Source organism: Candidozyma auris, chromosome 1 (genome assembly GCF_003013715.1).
Source record: "Candidozyma auris chromosome 1, complete sequence".
In the NCBI taxonomy this organism is placed as follows: Eukaryota; Fungi; Ascomycota; class Pichiomycetes; order Serinales; family Metschnikowiaceae; genus Candidozyma; species Candidozyma auris.
This window is the reverse complement of record NC_072812.1, coordinates 645,594-671,445: the sequence shown is the minus strand read 5'-3', so window position 1 is coordinate 671,445 and position 25,852 is coordinate 645,594. Positions and strand designations below refer to the sequence as shown.

The window sequence follows — 25,852 nt, the reverse complement described above, 5'->3', positions numbered from 1 at the left end:
GGTGATGCTGCTCGTCTGGCATTACCCAGGGTGTAGAAGTCAGGTGAGTCGAATCGATGGGAAATCGAAACAACGATGCAAACGACAGCAGTCTGTCACCGGTTGCTTTGAAATGACTCAGGATGTATGGGTTCTGTGTTGAAGTGGGGTGAAGAAGTAATGTCTGAATAAATACCCAGTTCAAACAAATTGAATACAATTATTCAGGCTTCTGTGGACGACAAAGTGTACACAGTTCAAATAGCTGGCTAACCTCATTTTCTTAAAAATTTGTCCAGAATCGGCGAAATGAGACCTCCTATTTATACCTACGCAGGTAGCCAACGACTTCCCTGAATAGCGCTTCGGACTGTTACTCGCATGTACCTTCAGCGTCACTCCCCATGCAAGTCCCAGAGGGTTCCACTGCTGTGCGCACAACCGACATATGTAGTTGCGAGAAGGCTATGCACGCGGACGCACAGACCCATCTTGTAAGATTCTTATTTATTCACCCCGAATGGAGATCTCGCATAAGGCACCGGGGAATGAAGGATCTAGCATCAAAATGCTGAGAAGTTGAAGGTTGGCCGCATTGAAGACTCTTGTTGAAATTTTTTGGAGAAAAAGGTGTTAGGCGGTAAATGCGACTTCTCAACGAAGCTTAAAATTTCTTTTCGTGCTCGATTGCACGGAAGCAGGTACTTCACAGACGATGGCTATCGTAGGTAAAAGTTTAAGTGTTTGAGTTAGTCCGGTCAACAACGAGGTCAAAAAGAAACGCTGACTTTTCCCACTGCGCCGATAGAACGAGTAAGCCTTGGAGCGTTGAATATACGCCATGAGGCGTGGCCTGGAGATATACGGGTGCCGAGCGCTTAGTGTCGCCGCAGTAGACGCACATAAGGCAGATCAAGAAAAACTTAACTGCCCGTAAATATGTACGCTGGAAAAATTACACAACGGGTGGTGTGGGGCAAACAGTAGAATAGGGGGGAATGGGTTCGGTAAGCACAATGGTGAATGGATTCTTTGCAGGTGTCATGGAAGATATCAAGGCCTACAGCTTTCCACTACTCTTGAGAAGAAATATGAGGACCCTAAGAATTTCAGGACCCTAAGAATTTCAAATATCTGACATTGTTGATAAGATGAGTTTCGGGAAGGGGGGGGGGGGATCGACAGGTCGCAAGTGACACCTGCTACTTTTTTTGGTGGCACAGTTTTTCCGCAGGAAAGTACCAGTCGTAGATTTGTCGTAAAAGCATCGGCCCACGTCTGGCTCACATAGTTATCTCATCTGCCTTCCGTATTGAGCTGAGGGTGCATAATTCTAGGCGAGGCGACTGGCCCGCTACTTCCATGCATGACGCAAGGAACGCACCTTGGACAGGATGCATGATGAATGACAGCAGACTTTTCCCCTTGCTTCATCATTTACGTACCCGGAAAAACTAAGCCAAGGAATACGAGAAGAGATGATCCGAATTACGGTGAGGAGAAAGCGCACCACCTCCATCGTTCAGTAATAACCTTCTGTTCGTGTTGCGGTATACCCCAGTCCCCATGTAGGATTATTCAGGAACCTGCTGTGCCTTTACGCCCAATTGCCGTGCTCTTGGGTATTGTGCGGTTTCTGGATTTGGCAATCCGTAAGGTGGGCTTGTTGGGTTCCAACACAGACTCAATGTTCTGTCACGCTTCGAATTTGAATAAAAGAAAAAAAGCTCAATGATAGAAACAAAGATTACTTGACGAAAACTTGCCTCCCACAATACCCTAAGTGGCCATCGGAATAATTACAAGGACCAGGAGTGATTTAACAGTAATAGAGATAAAAATAGATAACTTACAACATGCGCCTGATAGATTTACTTTGGCACCCCCAAAGTCTCAACAATGCAATGTGTCAATAGACGTTTATCCGTTCCGCTCTTGATTGGTCACGACCTTTGTGTCTTGCGAGCAAATACTTCTCAAAATTACTTGACAGGCCAGGGACATGACCAGCACTTCAAACGGTGTGGGCGGTCCTTACCAGAATAGGCAGGTCGGAAGACTAAATCGACTCAGGCTGCCTCTCAGCGCCCAACAAATAACGTAGCCTTGCGCCCAGTGTATAATATCTCACAATGACTTTCTATATCACCATAGGTGGCGATCCTTTGCAGAGTTTTCGGAACTCAAAAAAGTCTCTTTGTCGAGCCCTATATGTGGACTCGTGAGGAGACGTGGACACTAAGAATTATTGGTGGGGCCACAATTATAATGTCTGTACGCATACGGCGTAAGTCATGCAGAGGTCCTTTTGCAGCTAAGTGCTTTTAGCCACTCCGATGTTAGATGCCGTTTTCGCAGATACCGGAATAAAAGGCATTAGGGCTCGAGCCATCAATTACGCACGTGACTCAAACAAAAGATTCAAAAGTCACGTGCTACCAAGGGGTTACCCGTCTGTGACCTCGCTGCGTGCGTCTCGGTGAAAAAAAAAAAAAACCTTCAAAGGTGCTTAACATCTCATCTACCACTAAACTAAAATGGGTGCTTACAAATACTTGGAAGAATTGCAGAGAAAAAAGCAGTCTGATGTCGCTAGATTCTTGTTGAGAGTCAGATGTTGGGAGTACAGACAGAGAAACGTCATCCACAGAGCTTCCAGACCATCTAGACCAGACAAGGCCAGAAGATTGGGTTACAAGGCCAAGCAGGGTTTCGTCATCTTCCGTATCAGAGTTAGAAGAGGTGGTAGAAAGAGACCTGTGCCAAAGGGAGCCACCTACGGTAAGCCAACCAACCAGGGTGTCACTCAGCTCAAGTACCAGAAGTCCTTGAGAGTGACCGCCGAGGAAAGAGTTGGTAGAAGAGCTGCCAACTTGAGAGTGTTGAATTCTTACTGGGTGAACCAGGACTCCACCTACAAGTACTACGAGGTCATTTGTGTGGACCCATCTCACAATGCCATCAGAAGAGACCCAAGATACAACTGGATTGTTAACCCAGTTCACAAGCACAGAGAAGCTAGAGGTCTTACTTCCGCTGGCAAGAAGTCCAGAGGTATTGCCAAGGGTCACTTGTACAACAACACCAAGGCTGGCCGTCGTCACACTTGGAAGAAGCACAACACTTTGTCCTTGTGGAGATACAGATCTTAAGCAGCCCATCACTAGGATTTTCAAGCAGCTTATTGGTGCCATTCATTTGTGTATTGAAAGTATGAACAGCATCTTGTAAGATGATTTGTATGCGTAGAAATTATTTAGTTGACAAGATTACTCGAACTCACTCAATAGCCATACGGACAGTTTTACTTTTGATATACAGGGATTTATTTTATATTTGCCAGATTATTGTGAAAATACCTGTCAGCTATCTATTGACGATGAGTCCTTGATTTTCCGTTATCACGCCTCGTCTTATCGTGGAGGGAGTTGATTTTGTTTACGTGGATGGCAACGAATAAATGGCTTCATTTGATAAAGTAATACAGAAATTCTGAGACATGTATTACATCATCGAACTACAGATGAAACATCTGATTTGAACTGTCATACGATCAACCCTATTCTGCGAGTTCCTATCGCCCGGAGTCATTGTCTGACTCGTATCAGGCATAATAAAGTATGGCACTATGCTAAACACCCGTGCCTCCTTAATATTGAGGAACGAGGTGGAACACAATTGGAAAAATTAATCTGGTATCATTCACGGTTTTTTGGTATATACTGAAATATCCCAGTTTGATTAGTCTCTTTAGCCTGCTCTTCATCCTCATTGACGTTAAGGAAACACAGGTTCTGCTTCTAAGAAAGTCATTAGCAAATCTTCCTCTCCTTACATCCAATTGATTGCGATTATCCCAAGGTTTTGATAGACAACCATCAATTCACTACCAAAAGAAAACACGCATAAAAATGGCTCATTCAAAAACTGCCATTTTGTCGGTTTACGATAAAACCGGATTGTTGGACTTGGCCAAAGGTTTGACCGCTGCCAATGTCAGAATTTTGGCCTCTGGTGGAACTGCCAAGTTGGTTCGCGAGGCAGGTTTCCCTGTTGAAGACGTTTCCTCCATCACCCATGCTCCTGAGATGTTGGGGGGTAGAGTGAAGACTTTGCACCCAGCCGTACACGGTGGTATTTTGGCCAGAAACTTGGAAAACGACGAAGCTGACTTGGCCGCTCAGGGTATTGAGAAGGTTGACTACGTTGTCTGCAACTTGTACCCATTCAAGGAGACCGTTTCCAAGGTCGCCGTCACTGTTGATGAAGCAGTTGAGGAAATTGACATTGGTGGTGTCACTTTATTGAGAGCCGCCGCCAAAAACCACGCTAGAGTGACCATCTTATCTGATCCTAAAGACTACCCTGTCTTTTTGGAGGAATTAAAGTCCGGTGAAATTTCTGCTGATACCAGAAACAGATTGGCTCTCAAGGCTTTTGAGCACACTGCTGATTATGATGTTGCCATTTCTGATTTCTTCAGAAAGCAGTACTCTGAGAACGTTTCTCAATTGCCCTTGAGATATGGTGCCAACCCCCATCAGAAGCCTGCCCAGGCTTTCGTTCCTCAGGGCGAATTGCCATTCAAGGTTTTGTCTGGCTCTCCTGGTTACATCAATTTGTTGGACGCTTTGAACTCATGGCCCTTAGTTAAGGAGTTGTCTGCATCCTTGAACTTGCCGGCTGCCGCTTCTTTCAAGCACGTGTCTCCTGCTGGTGCTGCAGTTGGTTTGCCTCTTTCCGACGTTGAGAAAAAGATTTACTTCGTCGAGGACATTGAGAACTTGTCTCCATTGGCCAACGCTTACGCCAGAGCCAGAGGAGCCGACAGAATGTCTTCTTTTGGAGACTGGATTGCGTTGTCGAACATCGTTGACCTCCCAACTGCCCAAATTATTTCCAAAGAGGTCTCCGACGGTGTCATTGCTCCAGGCTATTCTGAGGAGGCTTTGGAAATCTTAAGGAAAAAGAAGGGTGGTAAATACTGTATCTTGCAGATTGATCCAAACTTCACTCCCGATGCTATTGAGTCTAGACAAGTATATGGTATAACTTTGCAACAGAAGAGAAATGACGCAATCATCAAGGGTTCCTCCTTCAAGGAGATTGTCTCCTCAAACAAGGAATTGACTGAGCAAGGCACAGTTGACTTGACTGTTGCTACAATTGCATTGAAGTACACTCAATCCAACTCTGTCTGCTATGCTAAAAACGGTATGGTGATTGGTTTGGGTGCTGGTCAGCAGTCGAGAATTCACTGCACCAGATTGGCTGGTGAGAAGGCCGACAACTGGTGGTTGAGACAGCACCCTAAAGTGTTGGGCTTTCAGTGGGCCAAGGGTGTCAAGAGACCGGACAAGTCCAACGCTATCGACTTGTACGTCACCAATCAGATTCCTAAGAGTGAACCTGAAAAGAGCGAGTACGAGTCCAAGTTCGCCGAGGTTCCTGCCCCATTGACCGAGGAAGAGAGACAGGAGTGGATGAACAAGCTAAACGGTGTCGCTTTGTCATCAGACGCTTTCTTCCCATTCCCAGACAATGTGCACAGAGCCGCCAGATCGGGTGTGAAGTTCGTCGCTGCTCCTTCTGGTTCTGTAATGGACAAGGCAGTATTTTCTGCCGCGGACTCTTACAACATGGTGTACGTTGAGAACCCTATCCGTTTGTTCCACCATTAATATTTTAAGTAGCATTCATCAACTTGTACGTTTTGGAATCCATAATGTAAGTCTACCAGCACGAATTCGAAACAATATCCGCGCCACCGCTGGAGATCCCCACGTCCCTCACTTAAAATTAGGTAAGTAATAAAGAGTTGTTATATACACCTATTTAGAATTGTTTTGTGGGTTTTATTCTTTCATGTTCTTCCTTCTCCACAAATTGAGCTTTCCTTCACTGTTAATACTTACTACGAGCAAGGCTACCGTGTCGCTTACTTTTCTGCAGTCTTGGCTCACCTCGAGCACCAACGTCAGAAAAAGTAAAAAAAGTTAGCCACCGTTCACCCAACCCACCAGCATGGATTCCGAATACAGTTACGACGAAGGGTCTGAAACATGGCCATACTTCGTGTTGGCTTTGCTTGTGTTCGCCTTGTTGCCCATTACCGTTATATATTTGTGGGGTGCCGCAGGCATGGGGACCCCAGCCAAGAAGCGTATAAAGGGCAGCATTGAACATAACCATAGGACTTTGAACTTGGAGCATGCAGATGCAATTGATAGGTTTTACTCAAAGGCCAAATCAGACAGAATTTTCAACAAGAAGCTCTTGTTTCTCGTTTTGGGCTGGGGTCTAGTTGCATTCATCTGGACTAGTTTTGCCAAGGAGGTAAGCTTGCAGGGGTTCTTTGATCCCCATACGATTTTGGATTTGCCATACTCGGCAAATGAGAAGGAGATAAAGTCCAAATACAAGAAATTGTCCTTGATCTATCATCCCGATAAGCTTGTGAAGTACTCTGAAACAATGAGAAAGGAAATGGAAGCCCAGTTCCTTCGTGTGAACCAGGCGTACAGAGCATTGACTGATGAGGTAACCATGGAGAACATTAAGAAATATGGTCACCCTGACGGTCAACAGCAAATCACCCACGGCATCGCCATTCCGAAGTTTTTGGTGGAGGGCAAGTACTCACCAATCATGGTTATCTTCTACTTCCTTTTAATTGGTGTTTTGATGCCTGTGGTTGTCGGCTCTTGGTGGAACAACGTCAAGAGTCATACCAAGGGTGGCTTGCATGTTGACACAGCTGCAACATTTGTCCGTAAGTTGGCTGACAAGAACCCCGGAAAGGTGTTTACACCATTTGACATTTTAGATTGGGTACTCCAATCTCATGAGATCAACTCTGGATATGCTAATTTATCCCACGAACAGCTTAAGTCTATTATTGTGAAACACATGAATCGTGAATCTCGCGTTTCCGATGACCTTCTTCTAGAAGCTGAAAAGTTGAATCTTATCTCTCAACTACCACTGCTTATCGAAGGTTTCATTGAGATTGCCACCAATTTCAGAGCTCACGATGTGATAAGTGCAGCCTACGATTTGCTCAAGGGTATTTATCAGGCATCTTCTCCTGTTGGCAAGCATAGAGAATTGTTGCAACTTCCTTTTGTCGATAAGACCTCTGTTGAATCACAGGATGTGAAAAAAATCGGTAAATTGCTCACTTTACCGAAGGAAGAAGTTGGTAAGGTATTGGGAATTACTGACACTGACAAGCTCGAAGTTGCCCTAGATGTTGCTGCACATATTCCTTTTATTAGAGTTCTTGATGCTACATTCCGTGTCCCAGGAGAAGATATCGTGACCCCAAACTCCACAACACATGTCGTCATTAATTTCCTCATCAAATCCCAGAGACTTAAATCCTGTCCAGAAATCAACGAAGAGCGTTTTCTTGAGGTTGAAGACATCGAAGATTTGAAGAACCCTTTGAGATCGAATGAGACTCAACCAGAACTACCATATGCATACGCCCCATACTACCCACGTCAAGTCGCAAACTTTTGGGATGGCTACATCGTTGGTCAAAGGGACAATAAATTTGTGGAGGGAACTGCAGCTGCAAAATTAGAGAGAGTTGACTTAAGCAACTTAGAACTCACACAGGAGGAATGGATAGAAGGTAAGGAGGATGTTGTTGTGCTCAGCTCTTTCAAAATAAAATTAGCCGTACCTGCTCCTCCCTCTAAAGGCACTTTTCACTTCAGGCTTCTTTTGAAAAATAACGCATACTTCGGTAATGACGTTGATATTCCATTAGAGATGAAGGTTCTGGATCCCCCTATCAATGTGGAAGCCGTCAAGAAAGCTGCCAAAGCCTTTGGTGGTGGTGGTGATGACGATGACGATGAAGAGGAAGATTCAGACAGCGATATCTCTGACCCAGAAGAGGACTCCCTTGCTGGGGCTTTAGCAGCGCTCAGAGGTGAAGCTGTCAAGAAGACATCTGCCGAAGAAGAAGAGGAAGAGGATGACAACGAAAGTGTTTTCAGTGATATTAACACCGACACTGAGGACGAGGCCGAGAAGTAGAGTGTACCATAATAATTTATGTAAAGTTCGTCTATTGTCTGCGAAAATCATACCTTTAATGTAAGCACGAGCGCATCCGGCTCATTCAAGTTTTGCAGCTCGTAGTATCCCTTCACTGGCTCGGAAGAGCGCTCGAAGCCTTTCTTTTCGTACCAATTGATGGCATTGTCATTTTTGATGTGCACATGAACGTATATCTCGTGGATGAATCTCTCTTTAGCTTGCTCGATGATCCATTCAAGCAATTTTGACCCTATACCCTGGTTTCTATAAGCTTCAAGAACAGAGAGTGTCTCAATGTAGATTGCGTTTGGAATTATCTTAGAATTCAATTGAGCTGAAGTGGATGACTCGAAGCTTGATATATTATGAGATGAATTCGACAACTTCCCTCTTATTTGGCCCACCGGAAGTTCACTGTAGAAGGCTAACTTGACTATGTGATCATTATTAAATGCATCTTTGAGCCATGTCTCTGGATACGATGTTGGCAAAGTCACCAGTAAAATTTTTTTAAAAGTACCAATATTGTTGACTGTCAAGTCGTCTAGCGTAATGATGTTTCTGCCCATAATGTCTATTTTCAAATGGTTCTACAATAGTGCGCCTGAAGTATGCATTCTTGTAATCGTACACCAAATTTGCGTTGGGAGTCTTGAGTCATAAAGTCATTGACACACATATGGATTTTCCTTGATCCTTGACCTACTAGCAGGAAGTGCAATTAAACACAGCTTCCGTCTACTCTGAGCGTTTTCCTGGCACCACGAAAATATCATAATTACCAACCTACTTCTATCGTGAGGGCCCCAATGACCTCAGGCAGTCTTAACTTTGCCCTTTAAATCAAATTTCTTTATTATTCATCCATACTGCTCCCTTACTGTTTTTACAGTGTGGGATTGTTCAATAAGAATTTGACTGTTCTCGCGAATATCCACCAAGTTATAGAAATTTAGTCCTGATGGCCCAAACCAAAGATGATCAAAAATTAGAGCACATGAATCTTAAGGGGATTGAAAAATATTCATTTCTTTCCAACTATCTGCTCCCTACCGATTGAATCATGAAGCCATTGATCCCAATTTATTGTGGGAGCATGTGAATCTGTCATGTGACGGCACCCCACCACTGTATGTGATACCATGCGACTCAGATACTCGTACAGACCTCCTTTACTCTTTACAGGCAATTAAGGAATTGTGTCAATAACAGTTCAATCTACCCATTGACAAGTAAAAAAGGCTCCATCAATTGCTCATGATCGCCTTCATTATCATTGTATGTCTCATTGCGTATTTTGCTAAGTCGATCATCTCCGACTTCATGTCAGCTCCAGCTCAAGTGAACGCCGAACCTCCAGTTCAAACAGCCTTTACTCCCAAAACGCTAGCCAAGTATAATGGCAAAGATGATGAAAAGGTCTATATTGCAGTGAAAGGCAGAGTCTTTGATGTCAGTGCAGGCAAAGCTTTTTACGGACCTGGTGGCCCATACGAGAACTTCGCTGGCAGAGATGCTTCGAGAGGTTTGGCTTACAATTCTTTCGACCCTTCGGTTCTTACGCCTCTTGACAAGCCCATTGATACTTTGTCTGATCTTAGCGCTGAAGAGAAAGAGTCCTTGGAAAACTGGGAATCTCATTTTGAGGGCAAGTATACTATTGTCGGAAGCTTGAGCAACGAGAAAGAGTGAGAGAGGACTCGAGATATTCTTGCGTCCCTTCTTTTGTCATCTCAGCGCACTCCTTCGACGACAAGTTGGCTTATGGTGATTGGGTGCTTTTCACTATTGCCAAACGAATTATGTTTAGTCTACGAAAATGAAGATATGGTATTGGAATTATATCTGTCTATGTCGTAGAGCTTTGCGATGTAGTAGCGCGATGCCACTGTAGTATTCTGGTGAAGTATGCACTGGTGCGGATGTGAATGCAAAGTGAGCGCAGAGAGAAAAAATTGACTTTGGAACCTCAGAAATACCAAAGCTCAAAGTCAACCTCACCGGCCTGCTAACATGTCCTTCAGAGGTGGTAGGGGCAACCTTGGTGGTTTCGGTCTGAATAATAATGCATTCTCCAATATCAGCGGGAATAATGGAGTGGAGGTTGAAATAACTGGCTGGAATGGCGCCTCTGCTCAAGAGTGTATTAGTTTCATCTCCCGAAAATGCAAAATCACAGTTACCAACTACACTGTTAACAATGCAACTGGTGGAATACGAGGCTTTGTTCGCTCTCCCAGCGAAGCGGACCAGCTAACGAGCTGGTCTGGTGTGAGGTTTGCGGGCGGCGTGTTGAAGATATTTAAGGTCAATTCAAATCAGCAACTGGGTTTTGGTGCACAAGGAGGACCAGACAACACTGTCCAGACGCTCAAAATGTTCTTAAAGCTGAGATATAATCCTGAACTCAAACTTTTGAATTTGAGCGCTGTTCAACAAGACCCTACTCTTTCAGCAAAGGGGTTTTTCTCATCCGTTTCGACTAAATCGAAAGTCATCACTGCAATGATAAAAGTGGCCTGTGAAATGAAGTTAGACTTCACCAGCGCAGATTTATCCAATAACGATCTCACTGATCTTACGACTGTCTCAGATTTGGCTCGCGAGTTTCCTAAATTGCAAAATTTGGCCTTGCTGAATAATAGGTTGGCGCGAGTGAAGGTTTTTGAAGTTTGGAAAAAGAAGCTTGGCTACCTTAGAGAACTTATTCTCGCAGGGAATCCACTCCTCAACACCACCAATCCTACTGAAGTTAATTCTATAAAATCAGAGCTTCTTAAAGTGTTCCCTCGTCTAGTTATTTTGGATGGTGAGGTCTTGAGAAATGAAGAAGCTCTTCGTAAAAATCTAAGCCTACTGTTTGACCGTCCTCAAGCTATGTTCTTCCAAGACGATGAAACTAGAGCTCTTTCGACGAATTTCATCACAAATTTCTATAACCTATGGGACAGCAATCGCCAACAACTTATGGTTCTATATCAAAACGAATCACAGTTCTCAGTGCAGATCGACATGTCTCATCCGAAAGCGTTTGATTCGAAGGACTTGCCTGACTTTTCGTATTACCTTCCTTTATCAAGAAACTTGACTAAGATGTCCTCTGCCAAAGTCAGAATGGGTAAACTAGCTCACGGACAAGAACAAATTTTTAAATCGTTCACACAAATACCCAAGACACAGCATGAATTATTAACAAAGCCTGATGATTTCAGCATGGAGTGCTACCGATTACCGCAGATGGGAGCTATTAGTATAACTTTGCATGGGAGTTACAAAGAAGTTGCACCACCGGAAAATTTGGAGCAAATGAACAACAATCATGCAAGGAACAAATATCAACCCAAAAAGAAAGTGACCCTCGGTACCAAAGGATTCGACAGAACTCTCATTGTCATACCCGGGCCAAATAATAGCATGATAGTGGCCAGTGATCTTCTATGTGTTCATTCAGATGTTGGGTCAGACGCTTTCAGGCCTGAACAGATTACCCAAGCATCTCCACAACCTCAAAACACGCCATCGCCAGCTCCAGCCGTAGGAACAGCGGCAACACCAAGCCCTGGAGTTCCCAACACGAACACCCCCACCCCCCCTGGAGTCAACGTGCCCACAGCAGCGGACCTTCCTGCTCAAGTCAAGGCCAATTTGAATGTCATGCAGCAGGAATTACTTGTGAAAGTCCTCCTAGAGACAAAGCTCAACATCGAGTACGGGGTGTTGCTTTGCCAACAAAGCAACTGGGACTACCAACAATGCATATCAAACTTCAAAATCTCGGCATCTACTCTTCCGCCAGATGCCTTTGCACGTTAAGTAGAGTATCTAACTGTAACAAAGATTCCATGGATGCTTTGTAAATATGCGCGCATTGCGATACACATATAGATAGCTACTTAACCCATCACTAATAGGTGAGAATGAGAAAAAAGCACAACATAGCGATGGTCACGGACTATTTTTTCCCCCAACCAGGTGGAGTTGAGTTCCATGTCTATCACCTTTCGCAAAAGCTAATTGAGTTGGGTCACACAGTCATCATAATCACTCACGACTATGGTTCTCGAACAGGAGTACGCATGTTGACAAACGGACTACGAGTGTATTATTTAGCTTTCCTTCAAGTTTACAGAAGTACTACATTTCCTACAGTCTTTCTGGCTTTCCCCATTCTACGAAATATATTTATAAGAGAGGAAATAGACATTGTACACGGCCACGGTTCCTTCTCTAGTTTGGGGTGCGAGGCCATATTCCATGGACGTACTATGGGGCTTAAAACTGTATTCACAGATCATTCATTATTTGGTTTCGCTGATTTCAACTCGATTGTGGGTAATAAACTCCTAAAATTTACCCTCAGTGATATAAGCCATGTTATATGCGTTTCTCATACCTGTAAAGAGAACACCACGCTACGAGCATCTCTAGATCCAAGTGATGTTTCTGTGATTCCAAATGCTGTTATATCTGCCGATTTCGCACCAGACTTTTCTAGAAGTCGAGACAAGTCTCGAGTGACTATAGTTGTGATTTCCAGACTCTTTCCTAACAAGGGAGCAGACCTTTTGACAGCGATAGTTCCACGTATCTGTGCTGCGGACCCAAACGTAGATTTCATAATTGCGGGTGACGGACCGAAATTCCTAGACTTGGAGCAAATGAGAGAAAAATTCTTCTTACAAGAAAGGGTTTCGCTCATTGGTGCTGTGAAACATGAAGAGGTACGAGATGTCATGATTCAAGGCGACATTTACTTGCATCCTTCATTAACCGAGGCATTTGGAACAGTCATCGTGGAAGCTGCCTCGTGTGGCTTGTACGTTGTGACTACAAAAGTAGGGGGAATTCCTGAAGTTCTTCCACACCATATGACTTCTTTCGCAAATCCAGAGGAGGATTCATTGGTACTGGCTCTTTCAGGTGCCATAGAGCTTGTCAAACTGGGTGCAATTGATACATCACAGTTTCATAAAGAAGTTGCAAAGATGTATAGCTGGGCGAACATTGCAAAGCGAACCGAAAAAGTTTATCACTCGTTGGATACGAAACCAATAAATAAGCCATTGCTTGACAGGTTAGGGAACTATTACTGCTGTGGTGTAATCGCAGGAAAGCTCTATGCGTTGTGTGTAATCGTCGATATTATTTTCCTTATTATTTTAGAGTTCTTTTATCCTGCTGAACATATCGACCGTGCAGTCAAATGGCCTAAAAAAAATAAGAACGCAATAAAGACCTGAAAAGATTGATGTCAGATCAAGTACATCTTTGGAAGTTAAGCCGATGCTTCGGCATCTGTTGTGTAGAGCTTGTTGACATACGAATAGCGTAAGCACGCCTTTCATGAGCCCACCTCATGAAATGAGGCGCGTCAATATTTCTCCAATTTATCGAGATCGGCTGCCTTAACCACAGAACTTCACCTGTCTTTCTTTTCGATGGCATTGGTTTCTTTCGAAGTAAGCTTCTTAAGAATGCTATCTCCTCGCAAAGGGCCATCTCTTCGGTATACCTCTTCTTCGAAACTAAATCACCAAAGTGTTTGGTTTGCTGACCAGCTTCCGTTATCGCATCGAGGGAGAGAAGTTCATGCGCCTTCTTTTCCAAAGTAAGATTCTCATTCATCAATGACTTATACTGGAGCTCTAGACGAGCGTGCCCTTCTTTGAGTTCCTCGACAAGGTTTTCGAGTCTTTGGGATTCCGACGTATAACTTTCCGTCATGGACTGTAAGTTATGCTCAAGAAGCTTTATGTTTAACAGTAGGTCGTGAATCTGTTTATCCTTTACTGCCAATGCCGCATCATTACTTGAAGAGCACTCCGTACTATTAGTTTGTTGACTGAAATTCAAAACGAAAGACTTCGACGCAGAATCACTGAACACTAACTTTATATTGGCGAGATCATCTCTCAAAAACTTTAATCGATTTATATCCTCTTCAAGAGCTGGATGGCGCAGTTGAAAAGTGCTCACAGCTTCACAAACGGCTTCGCTGACATCATCTTCATCAACCATCTTCAAATCACAAATGTCAGATATTATCTCCCATAAGCTATTTCTCAAGAGTGACAATGAGTCTAGCGACAAGGCATTCAAGTTCATCAAATCTCTGTCGATGCTGTTGTGGAGTTCTTTTAGAAGGAAATCGCCCGAGATTATGCAATCTTTGGTAGTGGTGTATATCTCTGCGAGACCACTGAAAGTTCTTCCCAATGATGATACTTCGATATGCCTCACAATTTTCACGAGAAGATCAGCCTCCGCCATCATATTCTCCAATATGTAAGTCAACTCGGCATGATTGCCCATTTCTGGACTTTCAAACGCTAATGAGATATTCAACATGCTCTGAAATAGTGATGATTCTGCAATGCCTTCAAAATCAGAGTTCAACAAGCGCGTGTGAACTAAATCTATTTCCTCTTCTGTCTTCTTAATCTTGTCGATTATCTGATCAGAGTCATTAATGTCAAGGATATTATGCTTCAAAATCAAAATGAGATAATTAAACATCGCCAAAAGTCTCCTCAACTTTACAGTAATCTTTTGTTGATATATTGACTGTTCCTCAAAAAGCAGAATTTGGGCCCTTACTTTTATTGAGAGATCGCTTAATTCAATCAAAGCGTTAAACTGCTTCTCGAAGTCGGAACCAATGAGATTGCTGATTATTTCTTGTCTTGATTTTTTAGTTGTAGATAGAATGCTGTTTAAGTAGTCGGACTTTTCGAGGGTAACCTTTGCTTCCTCCTTTTTCAGATCTATTGAGGGATCACCTTGCAACCTCCTTGATTTCGAAAGGTGTTGATCAAGTTGTCTTTTGAGGTCTGAATTGTTTTCTGCCAATTCCGCAATCGTCGACTCGTACGACTCTATTGAATTAAGAAGCCTGGAGATCTCTGCCTTTAGGCGTTCTTCTTGCTCTTTGCTGTCCAGCAACAATGCTTTATCTATCTCATGTATTTCATTGAGCTCTTGAACTGTGGCGTCAAGATCAGTCACCCTCTCTTGCAAGGTATCATTCTCAGAACTGAGATATTCCACTAGTTCGTGCAGTGTAGAGACCGCTTCTAGTTGTGTTTGAAGCTCTTCGATGGTTTCTTCGGAATTCTTTAATGCTTCGACAGTTTTGCTGTGAGCCACCTTTAGAAATTTAAATTCCTCCTTCACGCTTATGAGTTCACTGTCCTTCAAGTTGACAGCGTCTTGTTTATTGGACACAGTCAATTTGAGTTGATTTAGTGCTTCTGCGAATTCTTTGTTTTGCTTAATGAGAGTGATAGCTTCGCTGGCGCTTACTTGAGAAGGCGCTTGTGCCAAAATCTCATCCTCGAGCTCTCTATTAATGCTCAACTCCTCGCTCACAGCTTTGAAATCTTGTTTGAGAGCATCATATTCGCGCTGGAGGTCTTCTATGGTTCGCTTCATTTTCTCATTCTGAGCCTGCAAATCCTCGTTCTCCACGGCAGCATTTTCGACATCAACCTCTAAATTTTCTAATTTGGTATCTTTATCTTTCAATATAATCTCCATACGAGATACCTCATCTTTTGCGTGCTTAGTCTCGTCAAGAGCATGTTTTAGCTTCTGTTGCAACCGCTCAACCAAAACGTTAACATCCATTGTCACTTGCAGCGCTTTTTGTAAGTATTGCGACGTTGACAGCTTCACTAACAGCGGTCTTACAAAAACCCCATATTTTCCTGGTTTCAAGCATTCAAAGTATCGCACTCCATTGAGTGCCCCATCGTTACGTCCTAGGGTAGAGTCTAGCTCAATACCAATCCAATCTCCGTCAGCGAATTGAGTGGATCCAATGAAGCGTATGACCCCTTCTTCATCTCTTACTGTGACTTTATCACCTATTTGAAAATCCATCTATACTCTCATTTCAAATTCTCAGGAGAACGTTATGGTCTCAAATGAACGTTATAGGTACTACCGAAGTTCTTTGCGCACTATAATCGCGTATCTGATATAAACAAAAGCTACACCTAGTGAATGTCGTCAGGAACGAACGGAAGTGGTCAAAAGATAGGGATGAGTAATTTAAAAGCTGAATTACTTAACGAACAGAAGCAGGAGATAAGGGAGGCTTTTTCTCTTTTTGATATGAACAACGATGGCTTACTAGATTATCATGAACTTAAAGTCGCCCTTAAGGCCCTTGGCTTTGATTTGCCTAAGAGAGAGGTCTTGGATATCATTCGGGAATACGACACTGATGATAGAAACTTGATTTCCTACGAGAATTTCTTTCATGCTGGTACGTATCATGTTAGAGGTGACCTCAAATCTTATTCGATACTAACAACAAGTGGGTGAACGTATTGTGAACAGAGATCCCATGGAAGAGATACGTAGAGCGTTCAAGCTATTTGACGAAGACAATACTGGAAAGATAAGCTTCAGGAATCTAAAGAAAGTAGCTAGGGAATTGGGAGAGAACCTCACCGACGAAGAACTTCGGGCAATGATTGACGAGTTTGATCTCGATGAAGACGGAGAAAGTACGTACATACCAAAAAACTAATCTTGTCTTTACTTTGATCCTTTTTACTAACAGCAGTCAATGAACAAGAGTTCATAAGTATATGCACAGAGTAAGTCGGTGAGTTACAACTTGAGGTGAGATTGATTGATAAAATTGCTGAGACAGATAAAATTAATTTTCAGAACGTATTAAATAGTGATTGAAAAAAAAAAAATAGTTCCACGATTACTCGTTGTTGGGTGTCATCAAGGTCTATGGCCGTTGGTCTCACGTGAGAGATTTGATTTTTATGTGCGAGTAGATTAATTTTTTCATCAAGGTTCACCTCTCCAGGCAACATGAGCAGATTCGTCAAGAGCATGGAGAAGTTGTCTCCGGCTCTTAGGGAAAACGTGATAAAGCAAAGAGAGAGAATGTCTCTTCCCACCCACTCACCAAGGCGATACATACCCAAGGCCGAGAGAAAACATGACTTGAAGGAAAGAGGAATTGCCAAAGGTGATTATGTCTACATTACAAAGGGTCAATACAAGGGCACATTGACGAGGGTTTACGATTATGAAGAGTCACTGGGTTCATTCACAACCCACGATGCTTTGAAGCAAGTAATCGTACCGAGGGAGTTTTGGGCCGATGGCCAGACAAGTCCCTTGATAAGGGCACCCGAGCCAATACCGCAAGAGCACGTTAAGTTGGCTGCAAGAGAGGTTGACGACAAGGGAAGTATCAAGCATTTTGTTGTTGATGAAGTTGTTTACAAGGGAGAGTATTATGATGACAGGTATAAAAAGTGGATGCCAAGACGATTCGTCAAACATCACGAGCATATTGAAGTTCCATGGCCCACGCCTGACAATGACTACGTGGACAGCGGTCGTGCTGCTAAAGAATCAGAGGCTCACTATAAGACTTTTGAGCTCCAAACTATTGCGAAACCCCTTATCCCACAAGGAGTATTGAATGAGCTCAGGAATCCATACTCAAAGCACAAGAAAAAGATACTCTCAGATGTGGAGGCTAGACGACTTAATGAGCCAACCATGCCTTTGACTCCCGAGCAGAAGATCTACTTGGCCAAGAAGGCTAAAGAGCCAAAGAAAGAACTCGAACCATTATCTGAAGAGGTCAAAGAGTTTATTGGCCAGAGGATGGCAGAGCATCTTTCCAGAATCGAAAATCCTAACCTTTTGGCCCATTTAGAGGCATTGTCAAAGGTCCAAATTCCAGATTTCAAGAAGACCATGCAAAAAATCGAAGAGAACCAAAGAGCAGAGGAGAATCAAAGAGAGCAACAGTAGAGAACAAATACCATGTAAATACAAAATAAAGGAGTAAATATCATGCCTTCTTGATGTAGTTTCTATCACACTATAACTTTTCGTAATCCAAGTTGCCCTCTAGTTTCTTGACGTCAGCAACTTTTCTAACGGCCTTCATCAAGTCGTTTTGTACGATGTAGTCCCTCTCATCTCTGATGGCAAAAAAACCCGCTTCAGTAACGACGTTTCGAATATCAGCACCGTTGAAACCGTCCGTCATCTTGACGGCGGCCTCGAAGTCGAACTCACCTTGTTTAGCGACCTTAGCGGTGTGAATCTTGAAGATCTCCAATCTGCCAGCTTCATTAGGCAACCCAATCTCAATCTTTCTGTCCAATCTTCCGGCTCTTAGTAATGCAGGATCCAATGTGTCAGGTCTGTTGGTTGCCATAATGACCTTTGTTTGCCCTAAAGTGTCAAAACCATCCATTTGATTCAATAACTCCATCAAGGTTCTCTGAATCTCACGATCGGCAGAGGTACCCTCACTAAATCTTCTTCCACCAATGGCATCAATCTCATCCATGAAGATGATACATGGCTCGTGCTCTTTGGCGTACGAGAACATCTCTCTGATCAACCGCGCAGATTCACCGATGTATTTGTCAACAATCGCAGACGCTGGCGAGAAAATGAAGTTGGCTCCGATTGTAGCTGCAACAGCTTTGGCTAATAGCGTTTTACCAGTACCTGGAGGTCCGTATAAAAGTACACCTTTAGGCGGCTTGATGCCTACACGAGTGAACAACTCCGGATTTTTCAAAGGCAACTCGATCACCTCTCTCAATTCACGAATCTGCTCTGTAAGGCCTCCGATACCATTGAACGAGATTTCGCCCGGCTCGAAAGTAGTCATATTGTAGACCAATGGGTCAACCTCTCTTGGCAAGATACGCATTATAGTTAACGTCGTCATATCCAAAGAGACTCTGACACCATTCTTTAAATTCTCCTTCTTAATCGTGTTACGACATCCCACAATGTAACGGGGCCCGCTAGAAGCCTTCACGATGAAAGTCTCGTCAGTCAACTGCTTCAAGACCTCACCTACAATCTGACCGACCGATTGCAATGCCTTGATATCATTTTCTGTCTTGTCATACGTCTTCTCCAAATCTCGCATACTCATTCTCAACTCTTTAAGACGTGCATCCCATTTTCGATGCTCGATCAACTTCTCTCTGAAGTTGGTAAGTACTTTATGTCTCTCTTGTTCTGCTGGAGTTGGCTGACGCTGCTCGGGTTGCGAAGTGCTTGAATCACCATTGGTTCCCTGGCTTTGGTCACGACCATCCTCGCCCTGCAAACCGGCCAAAAGAGGGTCTTGATCTTCACTCATGACTGGTAGCTATTAATGATGATTATTGGTAGTTGCCACTGAGAACTTCACCATTGTCGATACTGTTCAGCGTTAGTACATAGTGGGAGGACCGCGCATCACGTGAATACAGACCGAAATCTACAGCCATTTTTCTCACGATATCACTCTCCTGAAGAAGCAGAGGGTCTTTTTGAGGTTCATTAAAACGTCGTTGATTTGTTGGTTCGCCTGCTATTATCATGGAATTCCACGCAGTGATCCTCTGTGGTGAGGGGAAGGCATTGAGTCCGTTTTCGAAAGTCAGAGCCACGGGGACTGCGAAGGCTCTTTTACCCATTGCAAATAAGCCAATGATCGAATATGTTCTCGATTGGTGTGCCAAAGCATTTTTTCCCAAAATTACAATAATCTGTGACGAGACGTCTGGCCAAGATATATTGGCAGCGTTAGATTCTTATAAGTCACGAGTATCTAAGAATGAAGGCGAAGATGAGTCAAGTCAGGGCTTTCAATTCTTGGATCTGATCAAGGTTATGGAGCTGGAGACGGCTAGCTCTGGCGAGATTTTGAGACTTCTCACGAAAAGTGATATTCTAGAGCCGTACGAGCATTTTGTTCTTTTGCCTTGTGACTTCATCACCAACCTACCACCTCAAGTGCTCATCGAGGCATACAGGTCTCGACAAGATAAGGCCGTGGGGATGGTTTGCTACTACAAGAATCAGCTAGACATTGAGGATAAAAAACACAAAATTTTCCCAAAGAACTACACGATGTTTGCTGAAATACCATCCGGACAGTCACAGCTTTTGGACTACTACTCTGCAGAGGATGTCGACTTTCACAAAGCCTTGAAGATCAGGACACAACTAGCATGGAACTACCCGGAGACCACAGTAAGTACAAAGTTACTCAATAGCTCCATTTTCTTCGGGTCTGCTGCAGAGATCTCGAAGCTCTTTGATACGTACCCAGAGAAGTTCACAAAAATATACTTCTCCAGCAGAGCTCTCATAAAGGTCATACGTGATCTAGCGAGATTATCATGGCAAAAAACTTCTTGCTCGAAGACGATTGATATTATGCTTGTGCCTCCTCAAGCCCACTTTACTCGTTCCAATAATTTGCCTGTTCTCTTGGAGTCCAATAGACACTACTTAAAGTTGCATGCTCAATTCAATGCTGCTAGAAATCTGGGTCCAAAAGATAAGACTGCTGCTAATGTGGGAGCAGATGCGATGGTTGGCGAGAATTGTGAGCTTGGAGAGAAGACCAACGTCAAGAGGACTGTTATCGGAAATAATTGTAAGATTGGAAAGAGAGTGAAGCTCACAGGATCTATTATTCTTGATAATGTTTCTATAGAGGATGATGTTGCTTTGGAAAACTGCATTATTGGTCATGACGTGATCTTGAGGTCGAAATCAAAGTTGGTCAGTTGCTATGTCGAGTCCACTCATGAGGTACCCAAAGGTACACAGGCTAAGGGTGATACGATATTGTGTTTCAGCTTAGATGGTATCGATGTTGAAGATGAATCTGCTGTCGAATCATCTCTGGACGAGTCGTCATCAGGGAGTAGTTATGACGATGATGAGTACAACTACGAATATGGCGACAACTCTGACGGCTTGTTCGCTTATTAAGCTTTATAACTTCTAAATAGCTACGAAATTTCATATAGAGTAGACCGATAGTACTCGACTATCGTTATGCATGCATTGAGGTATGATGATATGTGTAAATTAAGTAATCTATTCGTTGTCACTGGATGAGTCAAGTTTCCGCCTCTTCACAGCATCGTGAAGTGAGCGCAAAGCTCTTCTCTTCTTCGTCTCCGCATCCTCGCTCAGTTCAGTTCCCTCACTCTCATTGTCGGAGGACTGACTCGCTTCATGATTCAACGTGACCGGTTTACGATGGGATCTTTTGTCAGGTTTTCGTGAGTCTCGAGATCTGGGCCGCCTGTAGTTTACAGATAAAGGAGCAAACGTGGGCCTAAAATGCAAAGACAGAGCAAGCTCAGGTGGCAACGAAAACTCGTAGTCGTGTGGAATATGTAAGTCGTCCTGGACTATTTCTTGCGAAGATGGTAGCCTTTCCTTCGTGGTGTTATTTTTCGTTACTTCGGCTCTTTTCGTGAGTGCCCAGTTTTCAATATCTTCACCATTGGTGATGACTCCTAAAAGGTCATCAAGACATTCGAGGTACCCCTTGTGCATCAGCAATACGTTTGAGTTAGTACCTAGCCTGTAAAGCGAGGCCACGGCCTTTGCAGCATCTGCGAACTGGGCTTTCTGTTGCTTAGTATCGCCAGTGCTATTATATAGAGCAGCAACGGATTTTGCTGCATTTTTGAACTCCGATGTGAGCTCCTTGTTGAGCTCCAATAGAGATACCTGCTCCAAATTTTGTGTCGAAGGCAAGTCGCTCGATAAGTTAGACAAATCCATAATATATATGAATGTGACTTTTTTCTGATCTGGGTGTTGGTGGTTATCGTATCTTGATGTATATTGTCGCAGAGAGGAGTGAGTTTATGTCGCACTATCAGTCGGGCAGGACACACTTAGCAGCCACAATAAACCTCATCACCCTTATGTTGAGGCACACTATTGTAAAGCAGATTTACAACGTAGATGGGGCGATTTCACTGAAGGCATTCCAGAATTACTGAGAATAAGCCCTTCACACGTTCCGAAGCTCAAGGAGTCCTTAAAAGGTGCTACACAACTAGATCCTAAGCGAAAACCATAAAAAGACCGAACGAATCACGAAATCAGTTAGTTCAAATTGTTCAAGTACAGACGTGAACAAAAGATTATATAGATACTTTACCTACTTCCATGCTCTGATTGGTATTAGCCAGGAGCTCGGCGAATGTCATGTGACCTAAGCGCAACTGCGAGAAGATACATGCTTAGGTGTTTTGATGCAACATAGCATCAACAAACCACATTATCTAGAATCGGCATGGTGAAGTCGACGCTCATCTATCGTTATGATGGTATGTAACTAGGTGATACTTTGACTTCGTCGACTACTAACTTCCAGCGCTCCCACTTTGCGGCTCCGTCGATGACAATCTTGATCCAAACCTAAATGAACAGAAAAAGAAATGCAAAATTATCATTAGTAGGATCACGCCCAACTCAGAACCCCAAGCTACCATAGAAAGTGGTAATTATAACATTCACTATCTTATTCAGAACAACATTGTCTACATCACCGTGTGTGATAGATCATACCCAAGAAAACTAGCATTTCTGTACTTACATGAGATAAGCAACGAGTTCGAGCATTCACATGGCCGGGAGGCATTGAGTACCGCGGCAAGGCCGTTTGGCTTCAGCTCTTTTGACAATTTTTTGAGTAAGACGAAAAAAATCTACCAGGACCAAAGAGCCCAGTCCAACCTTGATCAACTCAATAATGATTTGGCAGATGTAAAGAAAGTCATGACAAAGAACATCGAAGATTTGCTATACAGAGGCGATTCTTTGGATAAGATGAGTGACTTGTCGCTGTCGTTGAAGAACGACTCCATCAAATACAGAAAGAAAGCACAAAAGATCAATTTTGATGCTATGATCAGACAATACGTACCAGTTGCTGGCGGCGCCCTCATATTTGTGTTCTTGTTTTGGTACATATTTCTTCGTCGCTGATCTCTTCCGTGCATATTCGAACTTGCAAACTCCCTCGCTTTAAAGCGATGATGAGAGCACTAGTAAGCAAGCAAACACACTCTTGAATGATATACAAGATATGAAATAGTAGTAGCCTCAAATGGTTTTTATACGATGCGTTTAATACACCCATCTGCTGGATGTAGCTGTAGAACCCACTTTTAAATCTCTAGCTACATACAATTCTAGTCGCGCTGATAAGATACCAACTATGAGTGATAATGCTGAATCGAACTCCCTAAGACCACCGTCTCCAAAGCCCGAATTGCTGAGAAAAGAATCACTCAACTTACTTCCACAAGCATCTCAGGGAGGTACCCTGGTAGCAATCCCGACTACCGCGGTTACCTTAGAGAACATGGACCAGCCAGAGATCACCTCAAATGTTGATGATGAAGAAGAACACAGCATGTTAAGTCCAGGCTTGAGGCCATCGATGCTGAATGTAACATCCCAATCGGATAGGGTAAGCATTGCTGGCCTGGTCAATGAAACATTGGCGGAAGATCACAGTGAAAGTGATGAAACAGAGACAAACCATCTCACCGAGATACTTCAGAACCTTATGGCCCAAGATATTGGGAAAGCTCGTGGTCTCGGATCCTCGTCTTTACAAAATCTTAATTTTATATCTGGTGGAGATACAGAGATCGACGACAACTTCATACGCTCGAGATTGCTTCCAGACAAGCTGGACTCGTCTGCCTCATTCCTGGGCAAGCTAAAGCAAGTATTCGTTTTATCGACGGCTGGCAAGCCCATTTATTCACTCAATGGCTCCGATGATAATGTAATGGGGTATATGGGCCTCATAACAACTATTGTGTCATCCTACCAAGAGATAATGAAGTCTGAGTTTCATCATATCACGCAAGATGGTTTCAAGCTTGTTGTGATGAACAAGAGTCCACTTATTCTTGTACTCATTACTAAGGTTGCGTATGAGCTAGAGATGACGACAGAAATAGTGTCATCAACGATAGAAAGACAACTTATGTCCGTTTACAATTACCTTCTTTCGGTATTATCAGCGCCGGTCATAAGGAGGAGCTTCGAGAGGCGTATGAACTACGACCTTCGCAAAGTCTTGTCGAACCAAGACATTGCTTTTTTAGACTCCATGCTAATGAAACAAACGTATGGTTTATCAACACTGGCAAACGAAGAGATCATACTCGATAGCAACGCCTACATTAGTCACATGCTTGGTTCAGCTATTAGATGTGTCAGAATCACACACACAACTCGGTGCAAGCTTAATTCAATTTTGCTTTCCTCTCGAAAGTTGTCTGTTAAGGATGCTGACTCTGATGCAGCGTCTGTTATGAGTAAAGTGACTAATTACGAGAGCAAAAGATATCTTGCAAACGACCTTCTTTTTGGATTCATATGTATCAATGACAAGGTGCTTACAAGTATGCGACCCACCCAACACAGACTACGAAAGGATGATGTCAATTTATTATTAGCGATTATATCTCTTCATTATGGCGAGACACAACAAGAAGAAGGTGCCGAATTGTGGATACCATTGTGCATGCCGAATTTTAATGACACAGGGTTCTTGTATGTCTACGTTAAGCGGTTCATTCTCGCGGGCTATCCGGAGCCCTTGTCGTTGGCTCTCTTGGGAGCGAACAAAAATAGTTTCTTTGAATTGAAACAGGTTGGGTCGCATATAATATCAAAGATTTTGTGTAATAAGTCTTTAAAAACTACTTTAACTGCAGAGCTTGTCGAGATGGAAATGGCTGCAAGACTAGTCAAGGACTTGAACTGTACCTTCATAAAGCATTTCATCTACCGACAAAAAACAGAGAATCAATTCTTCATGGATGATATCAAGCATTTGTCTACTGAAACCGATAATCATCAAAACATTGCAACGCATCTTCAAGTGCTATATTTTTATACTTCTTTGCATAACGCGAAGAGTACTACAATCAAGGACGACGACAAAGAAGGAAAAAGACTCACCTACACAAGATGGCAGAGAAAAGATGGATGGATCACTGGATTCTTACTATCAAGCAAAACTTACGACTTCTACTGTCTCTGTGGTGGATCAGTGCAAGCGCAACACATTATAGATCAGAGTATCCGAATCATCAAGTGGGTAGAAAAGTACAAGAAGCGGCTCTTCATTGGCGAGGCAATTACTTTCTAGTTACATGACTTAGACTGTTTACTTCATAATTGCCTTTTCAGCGGTCTTGAAAAGTTCTTGGAGCTTATCGCAGTATTGCTTATGCAACTTTTCAAAGTCGTTCCAAGCTCTCGCATCTTCGTCTGACTTCTTCTGCTTCTTCGACAACCTTTTCTTGAGGTCACCTCTGATGGACGCAAGAGTATGCGCATTCTTACTATGTCCACCAGGCCCGTTGCGTAGTTTCTCAAAAGATTCTTTCAAATGTTTGACCGTCTCTTTTTTCGATTCAGTTGTCACTGGAGGCAAAGGGACCTTTAGCTGTTGTTTATTCTGAGGGTCCGCGATAGGTGTCATATTTAAATTAGATGCCAAAATTGCACTCACGATGTGCTTGGTATTGGATGGATCGAAGACTGTAATCATGAAATTACGACCCTTTACAGCAGTCTGAGCAGTGGAAGTAAATGGAAACTCACCATCCGCAGTATTGATTATTAGATTGTCGAAAATTTGTGGATTTGACTTTCCAAGTTTAGCTTCGTTGGCAACCTTACCAAACCTGTCAACAACACCTTGCATCTTTCTCCTAAGCTCATCAAAATCGATCTCAGTAGCACCAACGGCAGCCGAGCTTTCATCAACTTCGATCGTTTTCTTGCTTAACCTTTTTTTCAAACTCAATGGACTTGCATAAAAAGATCTTCTTGGAAGTATAAATGAAACCACTCTTCGCCTCAGGAAAACGGCAGGTCTTATAATGCCTCTAATCATTTGTCTCGTTTGCGGAGCAGTCGAAAGTGAATTTTCCAGAGCGAACACTTCGCAGTCACTTAGAATTGCAGGTAC

At 43.2% G+C, this 25,852-nt stretch overlaps 16 protein-coding genes across 16 annotated transcripts; 11 read left to right on the top strand and 5 right to left on the bottom strand. All coding sequences in view use genetic code 12, as the record gives it.

Annotated features, from left to right (window-relative positions):
* Nucleotides 1-2,516: 2,516 nt before the first annotated feature.
* RPL15A (60S ribosomal protein eL15) lies at nt 2,517-3,131 on the top strand (the record flags this gene model as incomplete). The annotated part of the gene is made up of 1 exon (XM_029034534.1): nt 2,517-3,131. One exon carries the CDS (start codon nt 2,517-2,519, stop codon nt 3,129-3,131), a length of 615 nt encoding a protein of 204 aa, XP_028889776.1.
* Nucleotides 3,132-3,890: 759 nt separating this feature from the next.
* ADE17 (bifunctional phosphoribosylaminoimidazolecarboxamide formyltransferase/IMP cyclohydrolase) lies at nt 3,891-5,660 on the top strand (the record flags this gene model as incomplete). Its single annotated transcript, XM_029034533.2, has 1 exon — nt 3,891-5,660. The coding sequence occupies one exon, from the start codon at nt 3,891-3,893 to the stop codon at nt 5,658-5,660; it is 1,770 nt and encodes a 589-aa protein (XP_028889775.1).
* A 343-nt stretch (nt 5,661-6,003) lies between these two features.
* Nucleotides 6,004-8,028, top strand: CJI96_0000308 (protein-transporting protein SEC63; the record flags this gene model as incomplete). Its single annotated transcript, XM_029034532.2, has 1 exon — nt 6,004-8,028. One exon carries the CDS (start codon nt 6,004-6,006, stop codon nt 8,026-8,028), a length of 2,025 nt encoding a protein of 674 aa, XP_028889774.2.
* A 47-nt stretch (nt 8,029-8,075) lies between these two features.
* On the bottom strand, nt 8,076-8,600 carry NAT5 (peptide alpha-N-acetyltransferase subunit; the record flags this gene model as incomplete). Its single annotated transcript, XM_029034531.1, has 1 exon — nt 8,076-8,600. The coding sequence occupies one exon, from the start codon at nt 8,598-8,600 to the stop codon at nt 8,076-8,078; it is 525 nt and encodes a 174-aa protein (XP_028889773.1).
* A 688-nt stretch (nt 8,601-9,288) lies between these two features.
* On the top strand, nt 9,289-9,723 carry DAP1 (Dap1p; the record flags this gene model as incomplete). The annotated part of the gene is made up of 1 exon (XM_029034530.2): nt 9,289-9,723. One exon carries the CDS (start codon nt 9,289-9,291, stop codon nt 9,721-9,723), a length of 435 nt encoding a protein of 144 aa, XP_028889772.2.
* Nucleotides 9,724-10,044: 321 nt separating this feature from the next.
* On the top strand, nt 10,045-11,844 carry MEX67 (Mex67p; the record flags this gene model as incomplete). Its single annotated transcript, XM_029034529.2, has 1 exon — nt 10,045-11,844. One exon carries the CDS (start codon nt 10,045-10,047, stop codon nt 11,842-11,844), a length of 1,800 nt encoding a protein of 599 aa, XP_028889771.2.
* Nucleotides 11,845-12,296: 452 nt separating this feature from the next.
* Nucleotides 12,297-13,271, top strand: SPT14 (phosphatidylinositol N-acetylglucosaminyltransferase SPT14; the record flags this gene model as incomplete). Its single annotated transcript, XM_029034528.2, has 1 exon — nt 12,297-13,271. One exon carries the CDS (start codon nt 12,297-12,299, stop codon nt 13,269-13,271), a length of 975 nt encoding a protein of 324 aa, XP_028889770.1.
* Nucleotides 13,272-13,287: 16 nt separating this feature from the next.
* On the bottom strand, nt 13,288-15,912 carry NIP100 (Nip100p; the record flags this gene model as incomplete). The annotated part of the gene is made up of 1 exon (XM_029034527.2): nt 13,288-15,912. The coding sequence occupies one exon, from the start codon at nt 15,910-15,912 to the stop codon at nt 13,288-13,290; it is 2,625 nt and encodes an 874-aa protein (XP_028889769.2).
* Nucleotides 15,913-16,146: 234 nt separating this feature from the next.
* On the top strand, nt 16,147-16,641 carry CJI96_0000302 (centrin; the record flags this gene model as incomplete). The annotated part of the gene is made up of 3 exons (XM_029034526.2): nt 16,147-16,300; nt 16,353-16,544; nt 16,604-16,641. The coding sequence occupies 3 exons, from the start codon at nt 16,147-16,149 to the stop codon at nt 16,639-16,641; spliced, it is 384 nt and encodes a 127-aa protein (XP_028889768.2).
* Nucleotides 16,642-16,866: 225 nt separating this feature from the next.
* On the top strand, nt 16,867-17,826 carry MRPL40 (mitochondrial 54S ribosomal protein uL24m MRPL40; the record flags this gene model as incomplete). The annotated part of the gene is made up of 1 exon (XM_054702021.1): nt 16,867-17,826. The coding sequence occupies one exon, from the start codon at nt 16,867-16,869 to the stop codon at nt 17,824-17,826; it is 960 nt and encodes a 319-aa protein (XP_054557996.1).
* Nucleotides 17,827-17,896: 70 nt separating this feature from the next.
* RPT4 (proteasome regulatory particle base subunit RPT4) lies at nt 17,897-19,186 on the bottom strand (the record flags this gene model as incomplete). Its single annotated transcript, XM_029034525.1, has 1 exon — nt 17,897-19,186. The coding sequence occupies one exon, from the start codon at nt 19,184-19,186 to the stop codon at nt 17,897-17,899; it is 1,290 nt and encodes a 429-aa protein (XP_028889767.1).
* A 221-nt stretch (nt 19,187-19,407) lies between these two features.
* GCD1 (translation initiation factor eIF2B subunit gamma) lies at nt 19,408-20,814 on the top strand (the record flags this gene model as incomplete). The annotated part of the gene is made up of 1 exon (XM_029034524.2): nt 19,408-20,814. One exon carries the CDS (start codon nt 19,408-19,410, stop codon nt 20,812-20,814), a length of 1,407 nt encoding a protein of 468 aa, XP_028889766.2.
* Nucleotides 20,815-20,922: 108 nt separating this feature from the next.
* On the bottom strand, nt 20,923-21,621 carry CJI96_0000298 (uncharacterized protein; the record flags this gene model as incomplete). Its single annotated transcript, XM_029034523.1, has 1 exon — nt 20,923-21,621. The coding sequence occupies one exon, from the start codon at nt 21,619-21,621 to the stop codon at nt 20,923-20,925; it is 699 nt and encodes a 232-aa protein (XP_028889765.1).
* A 520-nt stretch (nt 21,622-22,141) lies between these two features.
* SEC22 (SNAP receptor SEC22) lies at nt 22,142-22,836 on the top strand (the record flags this gene model as incomplete). Its single annotated transcript, XM_029034522.1, has 2 exons — nt 22,142-22,175; nt 22,223-22,836. 2 exons carry the CDS (start codon nt 22,142-22,144, stop codon nt 22,834-22,836), a joined length of 648 nt encoding a protein of 215 aa, XP_028889764.1.
* Nucleotides 22,837-23,068: 232 nt separating this feature from the next.
* Nucleotides 23,069-25,024, top strand: CJI96_0000296 (uncharacterized protein; the record flags this gene model as incomplete). The annotated part of the gene is made up of 1 exon (XM_029034521.2): nt 23,069-25,024. The coding sequence occupies one exon, from the start codon at nt 23,069-23,071 to the stop codon at nt 25,022-25,024; it is 1,956 nt and encodes a 651-aa protein (XP_028889763.2).
* An 18-nt stretch (nt 25,025-25,042) lies between these two features.
* On the bottom strand, nt 25,043-25,777 carry CJI96_0000295 (uncharacterized protein; the record flags this gene model as incomplete). The annotated part of the gene is made up of 1 exon (XM_029034520.2): nt 25,043-25,777. The coding sequence occupies one exon, from the start codon at nt 25,775-25,777 to the stop codon at nt 25,043-25,045; it is 735 nt and encodes a 244-aa protein (XP_028889762.2).
* Between the last annotated feature and the right edge of the window lie 75 nt (nt 25,778-25,852).